Raw genomic sequence first — 12675 nt, forward strand, 5'->3', positions numbered from 1 at the left:
GGGGGGGGTACAGTAAAGAACAGGAAAAATCTAAGACTCATCAGTCAGCACCATCTCTCTCCCTCTACCTCCCACAGGGGCTTCTCACCGGCCATTCTCTCCTCAGGCATGTCTGTGTCATTTCTCCACCCACAGTTGGCCTCCCTGACCTCACTCTCCCCTTTACTACTTTTCTCGAGGTGCTGAGACCCCCAACCATAGGCTAGTACCATGAAGCTGGTAAAGCTTAACTTGCAAAGGCCCTTTTATACCCTTTTACAAAAAGAGAAAAAGGAAGTAAGAGAGAGAGAGAGAGAGAGAGAATTCTTTTTCTTAAAGAGGGCCCCAAACTATGTAAGTTTCAGATCCCACAGAAACTTCAGATGCCTCTGCCAGCAGTGCCCCCTCCACCACCACCGACACACCCACAGAAATCCTTTTCCTACTTGGGGACAAGCCATCCAGAACATTCCAGATCATCAGTCCCCCTGTCTTTCTAGACCATGCCAGAGGTCACTGTGAGTTTTATTCTAAAATTGTCATCAACCTCTTCATCTCCACCCTAGGCCAAGGGCCTGGAAGGGCCTCTTATGCCTCCCTGACTTCACAAGGTTTTCCCACCATCCTCCTGGTTGCTCACTTGGGAAATCCAGGTGCTGTTTTCTGCCTTGGCCTCTGCCCCAGCCTGCATCCAAATCTGTCAGGTCTACCCCAGAAACCTCTCTCAGAGCCCACATTTCCCTCTGCCCTCCACCACCACCGCAGTTCAGGGCCACCGTCATCTCTCACCTGGTTTCTGCAAGAGCCTCCTGAAAATCCCCTGTCCTTTGCGTCCCCCTCAGCCGCTGGCAAAGTCCTGCCCAGGGCCTCGGGGCTCTCCAGTGCACTTGGAAGGGGCCCGAGCACTGTATGCAGCCTGCGGAGCTCTGCACAATCTGGCCCAGCCTGCCCCGCAAGCTCCTCCGCTCCTGTTCTCTTCCCCCAGCCACACTACCTTTTCGTTTCTGGAAGGTGCCTCCCCAAAGTCCTTCCCCAAAGCCTGGCTGCTCTTGACCCTTCCTCTCCCCTGCACCTTTCCCATCCTTGCCAGGCGACAGGTCTATCTACATAAGCATCTCATCCTCAGCAAAGTCTTCCCGGCCGACTGCCCAGACCAGTCAGGTGCCCCATGTTCCTTCTTAAACATTTGACCCTCCTGCAGTTATCGATTTGTTTCTGTGTCTAAGTTGCACAGAAGCAGGTGTAAGCTCCATGCAGGCAGAGACAGGAAGAGACCCTTGGACTCAATTCACTAAGCGCTTACTGAACATGTGCAACTGTCCATGTGTCAGGGCATATATGTTTGTATATGTGTCCAAACAGGTCTGTAGGTCTGTACATGTGTGTCCAAGTCAGTGTGTGCCTGCATGTGCCTCAGTGCCTCAGTGGGTGCCCGCATCTGAGTGTGAGCGAGCACACTTGCCCAGCTGCTCTAAATGGGGCTTTCTTTGGTCCCCTCCACGTAGCCTCCTCTTCCATCTCTTCCCTAGTGTTGAACGTAGCTGATGCTAAGTCCTCATTGGCCTTGACTATTGCAGGAGGCCTACAGCCACACCCTGAGGTGCCTCTTGGGAAACTAAGTGGAGACTGCTTCAGGCAGGACTAGCTCGAGAGGGGTTGGCACTGATAGGGGACTGGGGGATCCGAGCTCAGCGGGGCTTCCACAGGCCAGGTGGATGGGGCTAGGCTATGTTACCTCCAGCGTGGGCCTCTCCAACCCACACCAGCAGGGCTCCCGTGCCATCCTGTCATGTGGTAGCTATTCTGTGGATGGTGTGGGTCTGGGGCTTCCTGGAACAGGGAAAGAGCCTCTCTCTGGAGCCTCATAAGCCAGGGTTCAAATCCCTACCCTCTTCTCCCTGGCTGAGTCAGGTGATGAGTCCCCGAAGCACCCTGTGAGGAAGCTTTCCAAGGGCAGCCACAGAGTGGGGACAGCTGTCACTCATCACTGTTTCAGAAGTGGCCTAAGGGCGCTCACTTGCATACAGCTCACCATGGACACAAATGAACCCCCCACATAGGAGAATGACAGAGGCTCTAGGAAAGCCTTTATTATTCATTCCTTTTTTCTTTCATTGATTAGGTGCTTATCGTTGAGCACCTACAACATGCCAGCTAAGGAGATACCTTTGTAGCCCTCACGGAGCTAACCTCTGGGAGGAAATGTAAAGAACAACAGACAACTGGAAAATAATAGTTATAAGTTGTAATAAGTGATATAAAGGGATCAGAAAGAGATGAGACAGAGAAGAACAAACGGGGAGTGTGCCAAGGGGAGGGGCGATGGGTCTCCAGGCCGTGTGGGCAGCTGGGCAGCCAGTGTTTCAGGCACCAGTACCTACATGGGCGAAGGCCCTGAGGCAGCAAAAAGCTTGATATCTTCTGGGAAGGTAAAGAAGGCCAGTGATGCTAGAGTGTAGTGAGGAGGTGAAAAGCGGGCCAGAGGGAGGTGAAGGTGTAGACAGGGGTCAGGTCACTGGGAACCTGAAGCAGTGGGAAACTGGGCTATGGTCTGAGTGCCCGGGAAGCCAGTGAGGGGTGTTCGGCAGGGAGCATTTTCATGGATTGGAGAGGAAGAGATGACAGCCCTTGTGGGGCGGTGGAGGCCAAGGAGGAGGCAAGGGGAGGGTGTAAGCACAGGCACATCGAAACTGCTGGGAAGGCAGCCAAGGCCCAAGGTCTCCAGTGCACATGGCTCTGTCCCCATTTGGCCACCAGTGTGTGCTGGCACGTGCTGATTTGTGGCATCCATGACATTCTTGTGTCCCTGCCCCGCAGGCATCATGCTGGGCCGCATGGGTGACAGTGGAACCCCTCTAGTCAGCTTTTGCCAGTGCCTCAACGAGTCGGTCATGAAGATTGTGGCAGTGGCTGTGTGGTAAGCGTCACTGGAGCCAGGGGTGTCCTCCTCTACCCTCACCCTGCACCCCCTTTCAGCCCTGCCCTGGCTCCCTTTGCTCCCCTTGAGTGAGCAGAAAGCTGCACAGAGGCTCAGCCCTGCCCTGGGGCCTCCAGAGCTGCACATTTTCCCCTGGATCCGGCCCCCTCACCTCCCCAGCCCTGACCTAGCCTCGTTCCAGCCCTGGGCCGGCTGTTTCCCCGCCAGGTCAGGCCCCTGGGAGGAAAGTTATGAGCTAAGCATAGCTCTGCTTGCCCGGCCCAGGTCCCCTATCACATGGAGTCTCATCAGCTCAGCGTTTGGAAAAGGCAAACACTGGATTGGGAACCAGCTGCCACGCTTGGTTTGGAGCTCAGGCCTTAGGAATCTTAGGAATCACATGTAGTGTGTGGCCCTGCTGGGGCAATAGGAAGGCTGGCTAAGGGCAGGATGTTCCTCCCAGGCCTGGACAGGCAAGCACAGGGACCAGAGGTTGCACAGGGCTGGGCTGGTTGAGGGTCATGGTATTAACGATGCCATGTGTTGGGCACCTTGGTACAGTCCCCCTGGGAGCGCAGGAAGGCTCGGGGGGCATGAGGCCAGGCAGCGATGCAGTGCCTGGGACACTTGCCTGCCTGGCACTGAGCTGACTGCTGGTCCCCATACTGCCCCCAGGTACTTCCCCTTTGGCATTGTGTTCCTCATTGCCGGCAAGATCCTGGAGATGGATGACCCCACAGCTGTCAGAAAAAAGCTGGGCTTCTATGCAGTCACCGTGGTGTGTGGGCTGGTGGTCCACGGCCTCTTCATCCTGCCCCTGCTCTACTTCTTCATTACCAAAAAGAACCCCATTGTCTTCATCCGTGGTGTCCTCCAGGCCCTGCTCATTGCATTGGCCACCTCCTCCAGGTAGCCCTGGGTGATGGACAGGGTGGGGAGATGGTGGTGGCTGAATTTTGTTCACCTGTCCAGTCATCATGCGTCCACAGCCGTAGAACCGTGGCAGGTGTCAGTAGGGCCCACTGCACAAACCGGGGCGTAGCTATAGTAATGAGACCTATTTCTGAAACGGTCTAAATGGCAGAAAGATCTCGTTGCATCTTAAAGCCTCCCCTCCCTATTGCCAGCATCCTTAAGGGGCACTCAGTCCACAAGGGGGTGGCTTCTGCATACCTGGGGTCGGGACAGCTGACTAAGGATAAATCTGCAATTGATTGCTGTCACCTTTCACTCCCACATGGTGATCTGTTGGAGTCAGGCCCAGCATTGGTCAGGGACTTGGTCTGATAAAGGCCACAGGCACATCCTGGCTGGATGCCCTGTCTCAACTTTGGCAGTGTTACTAGCCAGTGGGGATTTGAGTCACGGTTCCCTCACCTACTGGCTGTGTGACTATGGGCAAGTCACTAGACCTCCCTGGGCATCAGTTTCCTCATACACAGTTTGGAGATCATGGTGGCCTCAGCCTCAGAGGGTTGCCATGGGAACGAGTGGAGATGACCCACTAAGGGCAGGAAGGCCGTCTGGGCTGGATGAGGCGGCACCCGGTCTCCAGGACCCCAGCCCACTGCGGAGCCCAGGGGAGCCCAGGGGGTTGGAGTCATGCAGACCTGACCGTCTATCAAGGGGAAGAAAGTGATCTTTACTCTGTGAAGAAAGGATGGCTCTCCCCTTAGCAAGTGCTCAAGCTCCACATGGAAGAAGTCACCTGAGCTCAGGCCAAAGCCTGGCTCATCCTCCAGCCCTTACTGCCTTCTCTTCTTTGGGCCTCACCTTCCCGATCTGTCAAATGGGAATGAAGGCCACCACCGAGCTCCTTCCTCACAGCCCCACAGCCCCACCCCTCATAGCCGAAGCACCTCAGGAAGGACTGAGGGGGAGCAGAGCCCCAGGGAAGCAAATCCCCAGATGCCTCATCCTGGAACCTCCACGAGGGCAGGGCCGGGACGTGGACAGGACAGACAGTCCCAAGTGGCTGCTGGCCCCCACGCCGCAGGCCAGCCCCGCCAGAGCCAGCAGCGTGGCAGGAACCACAGCCTGGGGGCCCAGCACACGGGGGCTCATTGGAGGCTCTGAAAGTGGACCTGGGCCCCCAGGCTCTGGCCTGTGGGAAGGGGGAGGCCCTGCGGCCACAGCAACCTGAGCCAGAGTCTCAGCACTGACGCCAGGAGCTCTGGTAGCAGAGCACCAGGAGCGGCTCCCGCGGCCGCGTGCTCGCCACCGCCAGACACTGCGCGAGGCGCTTCCCCGTTGAACCACCTCTGCGGTCAAGGTATTGTGTGGGGCCAGGGACCGAGGCCCACGGGACTGCCAGGGTCCCTCGGCTAGTGGGACGCTGGAATCGAAATCCAGCAAGTCGGCCCCAGTGTCCTGAGGTTAGCACTTCGTTGAAGCTGGGCACAGCCTGTGACTGGGTCAGCCCCTCGGCCCTCCGGCTTCGGGTTCTCCGTCTGTCAAACAGGCTCAAACCACTGCCCCTCGGGGAAGGAGAAGCGTGTAAAGCACAACGCCCGGCACGCAGCAGGCGCTCTGTGGGTGGTGGCGCCCCCTCCCCGACCGTGTGCTTGGTGGGGTGTCTCAGGCCTTGGCCTGGGCGGGTCTGGATGGGCCTCTGCTGACACACTGCCCCGGACGGCGCCCGAGACCACCTGGACGCTCCCTCAGCCCGCTCCCCCCGTGGTGGCTAGGCCGTCGGGGCGGGGCCGGCTTCCTGTTCCAGGAGGCCCCAGCAGCGGGTGGGAGGCAGACCTGGCCCCTCTGCCCGCAGCTCAGCCACGCTGCCCATCACCTTCAAGTGCCTACTGGAAAACAACCACATCGACCGGCGCATTGCCCGCTTCGTGCTGCCCGTGGGCGCCACCATCAACATGGACGGCACAGCTCTCTACGAGGCCGTGGCCGCCATCTTCATCGCCCAGGTCAACAACTACGAGCTGGACTTTGGCCAGATCATCACCATCAGGTACACACCCGACACCCCACACCCGGAGTGGATTGGCTGGGAGGGAAGGAGGGCACCGGAAGGGCCTTTGGGGTTCTCGAGACCCAGATCTAAGGGGGTTTCTGAGGTGCTGAGGGGGCAAGGGGGGGAGGAGGGCCTGTTCCAGGCCACAGGGCAAGTCAGTGGCACAGCTGGGACTCGTAGTGTCTGCCTCGGGGCTCCTTCCCCAGCGGCACCCTGCAGAGGGGGAGCGAGGGCCGCAGACAGGCACACGCAGAGCAGAGGCGGGGGATGACGAGGGACGAGGGCGGGTGGCCAGTGTGGCTAGAGCGGAGGGAAGGGCGCTGGAGTGAGGGGCAGAGGCCGTGGGAAGGCCTTGCATGCCAGCTGGAGGAAGAAGTCAGGCCTTAGGAGCCAGGCCCCAGAGAGGAGCTGGGCAGGGCTGAGGGGCGGACGACCTGAATCTCTGGTCGGCTTCCGGGAACCCTATGGAGGCAGAGGCTCCAGGCACAGTCTTTTCCACAAACTCTCAGGAGGTTCTGCTAAGGCCAGGGACAGAGACCATGGGGCCAGAGGACCTTGAGCAGAGGCCTGCCCCTCCACCACCATGAGAACTTTCCCAACAACCCCTGCCCCATAGGGCTGTCCCCAGAGGCCCCGGCAATCTGGCTTCCTTCTTGGAACCCGGGCCCCAAAAGCGAGGCCTGCCCCTCCTGCTCCTCCTCTTCCTCTCCCTGCCCCTCTTGCAGCATCACGGCCACTGCGGCCAGCATCGGGGCAGCTGGCATCCCCCAGGCTGGGCTTGTCACCATGGTTATCGTGCTTACCTCCGTGGGACTTCCCACTGACGACATCACCCTCATCATCGCTGTCGACTGGGCTCTGTGAGTGGGGTTCGTCCCCCCACCTGCCCTACCCCTCAGGCAGCAGGCTGTGGGGGTGGCCCGGGGGTCCCTGCCTTCCTCAAGGACACCAGCCTGGCTGCCTAATGTGTGGGGCCCAGTGTTCAAAAATGAAAATGTGCCTACTTTTGTTAAAAAATTATAAAGAGGGGATCCCTGGGTGGCGCAGCGGTTTAGCGCCTGCCTTTGGCCCAGGGCGCGATCCTGGAGACTCGGGATCGAGTCCCACATCGGGCTCCCGGTGCATGGAGCCTGCTTCTCCCTCTGCCTGTGTCTCTGCCTCTCTCTCTCTCTCTCTCTCTCTCTCTCTCTCTCTGTGACTATCATAAATAATAAAATTTTAAAAATATATATCAAAATTAAAAAAAAATTATAAAGAACTTCAAGAGGGTGAGAGCAGAGCGTTAGACCAAGCCCAGGCCCTTCTACGGTTGGGCAGAGTCACGTGCCCATGAAGCCAGCTGTGCATCAAACCTGTTTTGGCCTTGCCAAGGTGGGGGGTGGTAGGCTCAGGAAGACCAGAAAGGCCTTGCTGCAGGCGCTGCTGGGGTGAGCACTGCCCTCTGCCAGCCCCTTACCCACTGCCCACCGTGGCTCACCAGGGACCGGTTCCGCACCATGATTAACGTGCTGGGTGATGCGCTGGCGGCGGGGATCATGGCCCACATCTGCCGGAAGGACTTTGCTCAGGACACAGGCACTGAGGTGAGAGCAGTGCCCCCTTGCTGGCCTGGACCCTCTGTTGAGTGGGTGGAGCTGGGGTGGGAGTGGGGGCAGCAGTTCCTCTCACCTGCTGGGTACCTGCCCATCCCTCCCTGCCTCTGGCCTTGGTCTCCTCACCTGTAGGGGGCTGACTGATGCCCCTAACGGCTAGTTGTTGACCACTTACCGTGGCTGTCGATCCGGGGAGGGGCACTGGTGAACAGGGTAAGATGAACCCCTGCCCTCAGGGTGCCTGTACCCTGTGTGGAGGTGGTATCTGTCCTGACTACCACAACACAAACATCTGTATGTCTGCATGGGGCTTCATGGTCTTCAGGGCTCCTCCAATAACTGTGCAGCAGGCCATCCCACTCTGTGGGGAGGACAGGCCGGATAGCCACCAATTCCCTCACCGGAGGGTGTGGTCCCTCCTCCACTAAGAGCCTCAGAAGGAAGCAGGTTTGAACGTGGGGCCCAGAGAGGCCCTGGGTGACCTATCAAGGTCCCACAAGGCATCTAGAGGAAAACCCACTACATGGTTTGCTCGTTCAGTCCCCCCTAGTGTCTAACCTCACCCACTCCTGCTGCTACCAAGGTCTCTCTCCCCTCCCCAGAAACTGCCGCCCTGTGAGACCAAGCCAGTAAGCCTCCAGGAGATCGTGGCAACCCAGCAGAATGGCTGTGTGAAGAGTGTGGCTGAGGCCTCGGAGCTGACCCTGGGCCCGGCCTGTCCCCACCACATCCCCATCCAAGTGGAGCAAGATGAGGAGTCAGCTGCCACACATCTGGACCACTGCACCATTGAGATTAGTGAGCTGGAGACCAATGTCTGAGCCCGCAGAGCCGCAGGGGGCAGGGGGGCCCCCAGCATTAGGGCCCAAGGGCAGGATCTCCACCACCTACTTTCCTAAGCACTGGACAGGAGCCAGGCTCACATTGTCTTCCCACCCTTGAGAGGCCAGAATCAGCCCCACTTGTCAGACAGCGGAGTCTCAGAAAGGGAAACACTGCCCGTGGAAGCCCCAGCTGGAGAATGATGAGCTCACAGCCCAAGCTCCGGCTGTGACAGCTCTACTGTGATGGCCTCTGAGGGTGGCAGGCAGAGGCTGTACGGTCCTACTTTCTGGATCACAGAGTTGAGGCTCTGTGAGCTGAGAACACTTGCCCCAGGGCTCAGAGCAAGTAATGCTTGCCGGGACTCTAACTCAAGTCTTCAAGCCTTGGCCACTCCTTCCCGAAGGACAGAGGCCTACAGGGCCAGATGCCAGGGGTCCCTGCCCCCTTCCAGGAGCTCTGCAGCCACCACTGCCTTCAGTTTATGAAGACATAACAACATCCTGGTTCTGCCCCAGCTGTGTCCCTGCCCAGCCAGTCCCCCCTCCCTGCCCTATAACATGTGGCCTCAGACAAACAGCTCTCCCCGAGGATGGCCCAGCCCAAGGTCAAGGCCCATGCCTGCCACGTGCCACAGCCCATCCCATCAGCTGTATCTCACAAAGCCCAGCCGATGTGGAGAGGGGATGTCTTCAGAAGAGCTGCAGGAACCCTTAGAGACATCTGGGCCAGGACTGGGTTGGCAGGCTTGCCTAGGATGCTGGGTCAAGCTACCCATGGAGCCCTGGGGTCAGCACTGTCCACAAGCCTGAGTGACGAAGTGGTGTTAGATTTTCTACTTCCTTTTGTGTTTGCAACTTCAGTGATAACTCAATAAAAGTATTTTGTTTTTCAAGTCTTGTGGGCGTAGCAACCAGACCCTGGCCAGCATTTCTTTATCAGGCTAATCTAGGCTGTTACAGTACAGACTGGCCCGACTGGGCAGACGGCATTCGGTCAGGCCTGCCCAGGTGGCCAGAAATACAGGCTTGTCCGTGTAGCCGGAGTAGAGACAGGTGTAGCTGGCCTGTCGGTGTATGGACAGGTCTGCCTGGACAGGGTGAATGACGACAGGCCTGCCTGAGCTGTCACAGGCAGGAGGCAGGGTACAAACTGGCTTCCCCAGGGGACTGCCTCACAGCCACAGCATCAACAGACTCCTTGAGATCAGTCCCCACAAAAGAGATTAATTTCCTCAATAGTCTGGCTCCCATTGGTGAACACTTTGCTTTAAGGAGGGGACGTGCCCACACATATTTCCAGACCCTCTCATTCTCCACAGCCCCGGGGTGCCTCCAGGAGGCTGGCAGGGACACAGAAGAGCCCTGGCCACACAGCCTGCTCTGAACGTGCCTTCGGACGAGGCTCTTGGGTCTTGCACAGAGGAGCCCATGAAGACACTGAGGATGGGTGAGGGGATGAGCTTCCCAAAGTCACTCAGAATCAGGAGGACACCTGCCCTCCCAGCCCTCACTCCTGAACGACTTTCTATCCTCCTCCCAGGGCCGTAGCCTGGGAATCCAGGAAGGATCCACAACTCCCGTTCCACCGCAGGGCCAGGGACTCCAGGGCCTACTATGGGAGCATCCTTCCTTCATTAAGGCCTAATCACTGAAGAGAGGTCAGAGGTCAAGCTATCCATCATTCCTGTGACCGTGTGGACTGGCTTAAACATCCCTTCCCTGTGTCACATCCCTAGGCCCTTTGAGCAATGGAGCCTGGAATCTGCTCTTTATCAGGCTTGACAGGAGGAGTGCTGACACACACCTCCAGCAGTGGGAGGGCACTGCTTCCTGGGCGTCTCACCCACCGTGGAGCCGCTCTGCTTGTCAGGGGTTCTTCTTTGCCCCTGAGCTGGGTGCTGCCCTTCCCGGTGCCAGCTCTGGCCCTGTTGGGGTGGTGGGAGCACTAGGCAGAGACCTGGGCCCCCCAGGTAGACTGCTCTAGCTCTCAGGTGTGCCTCCAGGCTCTGTCCCATCCCTGCCATCCTGGGGACACACCCTATCCATAACGCTCACTCCGTGCACAGGTGATCCTCCAGGTGAGCCAGAGCAGCCCAAAGCCGGTAGGTGTTCTGCTCAGATGCTGAGCCTCTGAAGTGCAGAGCGAGCTCACCTGCCCGGTGTGGTGGTCCTGGCGGGGCCTGCTGACCCCCACGAAGTGACGGGCTGCACAGGCCTCCAGGTCTCCTTACTTGTGACTAAACCCCCACAGCCCTGGACCTCTGCCTTTGTGATTACTCCGTGGGTCCAACGACTGAACTTTGTGCCGACTCCTGCTAGTCTGGACAGGCCCTGAGGTGCTTGTACCCTGCCCCCACTCAGCCGGGCACCAACCCAGCCAGCACCCGGCAGGAAGCACACACAGACACAGCCATGGGCTGCCAGAAAGGGGTAATGCTTTTATATTAGCTTTTCTGTAACAAGAGAAATCAGCTTTGAGTTCTTTATCATTTTTTTCTTAAAAAGAATTCAAAGTTCAAAGGCACCCAGAACTCCCCACAGGCCCAAAGGGAAACAAAAGATATGTCATTAGGGCAGCTAGGCCCTTCCTCCCTGCCTGGCCCTGCCCCTCCACCTCACTCCTGAGGTGCCCAAGGCCTCAGCAGCCCCAGGAGACTTTCCCTCTGGCCTCAGTGGGACTTCCATCAAAGACGTGCCTGTGGCCGGCCAGGACCTGGCAGGGAGTGACCCTGGGGGCCAGGGCAACAGTCCCACAGGGAGAAAAAGGAACAAAAATCAGCTTCTGTGGGTTCCAGAGGGTGGCAGGCACCCGGCCACAGAGAGCACCAAGATAATTCTGTCTTCTCCAGTGGACGGACGGACAGACGGATGAGCAGATGGCAAGCTGTTCTGGCCAGTTCTGGCTGGGGCAAGATATGTAGGTGGCAGAGGCCACAGAAGGCTGTTTGCATGTGACTTGGCTATGTGTGTGCACACGTGTGTGTGTCTTTGTGCACGCGTGTGTACACATGTGGGTCCAGGGCAAAGGGAGTAGGCACCCGTGAGTGCCAGGGCAGAGTCAGACCCTCCCGAGTCTGCATGAGTCCAATGGCATGATGGCAACGGAGGGCGTGGGGTGGAGAGTAGAGCTGTGTGGCGGGTGCCATGCAGCCGGCAGGGTGTGGGTGTGTCGTGGTGCCTGCACATGTCTGGCTGTGGGTGCTGCGGGAACAGGGTGGGGATGGGAGGCTGTGTCTGGCCTATGTTGTGGTGGCAGGTCACAGGGGCTGGAGGGGGTGGCACTGGGTATGTCTGTGAACATGGCCGACTGGGGCTCACAGGGCACAGGTACGTGCTGCAGAAAGGGGTCTGGTGCTCCGTTGTCCTGCAGAACACGTGGAAGAGTCAGGAAGGCCAGGGAAGACCTGCCAGCTTTGGGGAGGTGGATTAAAGCTAGGGGGCCCACATGAGGGGACTGTGGGAAAGCCAGGCAACCACAGGCCAGAGGGCAAGTGGCCCCTGGGAGCCCAGAACCAGCAGGCCACCTGCTGGGGGTGTTCTTGCTGATGAGACCAGGCCCGGCATCCACTAGAAGGCCTCTGGGTCTCTCTAGCCACTCCCCAGGGTCCCTCCCAAGGCCCCCGCTCAACAGACCCACCCGAGGCCAATGTCCCTCAGAGAGGGCAGGTTCTCTCCCATCCCAGGACCCCACAGCCCCCTCTGAGGACCACAGTGTCCTCACTGACATCACTGAGCCCTGGCTCTGCCCCAGCACAAAGCCTAGAGAGGTCGCCTCCACCTTCATATCCCCAGGCCCTGGCGGCAGAGGACAGGGACTTCTGAGCACAGCCTCTGGGCCTGTTCTCCAAGCTAGGGTGACCACCCCATGCAGTCTTCTGGCAGCCCCCTCACCCTCTGTCACTCACCCACAGGGTCCTCACCACCATTCTGCCGTCTCCTCTCTACCCCAGGCCCCTGCTCTAATTCAGGCCAAAACAGTGGCCCAGAGGCCCCTTCCCATGGCCACAGCCTGAGCCTGTGACTCCCCCAGCACAGCTCATTCTGACAGTCCCTTCCAACCACACCTCTCCTCCTGGCTGCTCCCCACACTGCGCCCACCCTCCACCGACCTTCCGCTGAGGCCCTGCCCGCCCACCCTCTGGTCTATACCTCCTTCCTTTCCCAGACTGGCCCCTGGCATCCCCAACGACTACAGCCATTCTCTTGCTAACACCCTCAACATCCTCATTCCTTACCCTTCTGTCCCACACACCTGGCCAAAAACCCCGCCACGGATGGATCCAATGGTCCATCTTCTCCACACCCACCCCGGTCTGCTGAGCACTTCCTGCTGCACAGAGAAAACAGAAGGCTGAAGGCATCAGGCTGATGTGACATCACGTCTGGCCACCAAGCCCC

General features: G+C 58.6%; 2 protein-coding genes across 8 annotated transcripts in view; one reads left to right on the forward strand and one right to left on the reverse strand.

Moving 5' to 3' along the window:
- SLC1A7 (solute carrier family 1 member 7) overlaps positions 1-9170 on the forward strand; it is a 43062-nt gene extending 33892 nt beyond the window's left edge. For all 3 annotated transcript variants that reach the window (XM_025427656.3, XM_025427658.3, XM_025427657.2), the window contains exons 6-11: positions 2797-2896; positions 3572-3805; positions 5664-5858; positions 6587-6721; positions 7342-7444; positions 8056-9170. In XM_025427656.3, the coding sequence (XP_025283441.2) occupies positions 2797-2896; positions 3572-3805; positions 5664-5858; positions 6587-6721; positions 7342-7444; positions 8056-8274 (986 nt within the window). In that variant the 3' untranslated portion in view covers positions 8275-9170. The remainder of the gene's footprint in view (positions 1-2796; positions 2897-3571; positions 3806-5663; positions 5859-6586; positions 6722-7341; positions 7445-8055) is intronic.
- PODN (podocan) overlaps positions 1-12675 on the reverse strand; it is a 42336-nt gene that overhangs the window by 8319 nt on the left and 21342 nt on the right. For 3 of the 5 annotated variants that reach the window (XM_025427650.3, XM_025427651.3, XM_025427647.3), the window contains exon 11: positions 10696-11641. The exons of 1 other annotated variant lie outside the window; for it this stretch is intronic. The gene's annotated coding sequence lies outside the window, so the exon portion shown is untranslated. Of the gene's footprint in view, positions 1-10695; positions 11642-12414; positions 12608-12675 lie in introns of those variants that run through there. One more of the 5 variants, XM_025427649.3, reaches the window with a different exon arrangement.

The sequence above is a fragment of the Canis lupus genome, chromosome 5, assembly GCF_003254725.2.
Source record: "Canis lupus dingo isolate Sandy chromosome 5, ASM325472v2, whole genome shotgun sequence".
Classification (NCBI taxonomy): domain Eukaryota; kingdom Metazoa; phylum Chordata; class Mammalia; order Carnivora; family Canidae; genus Canis; species Canis lupus.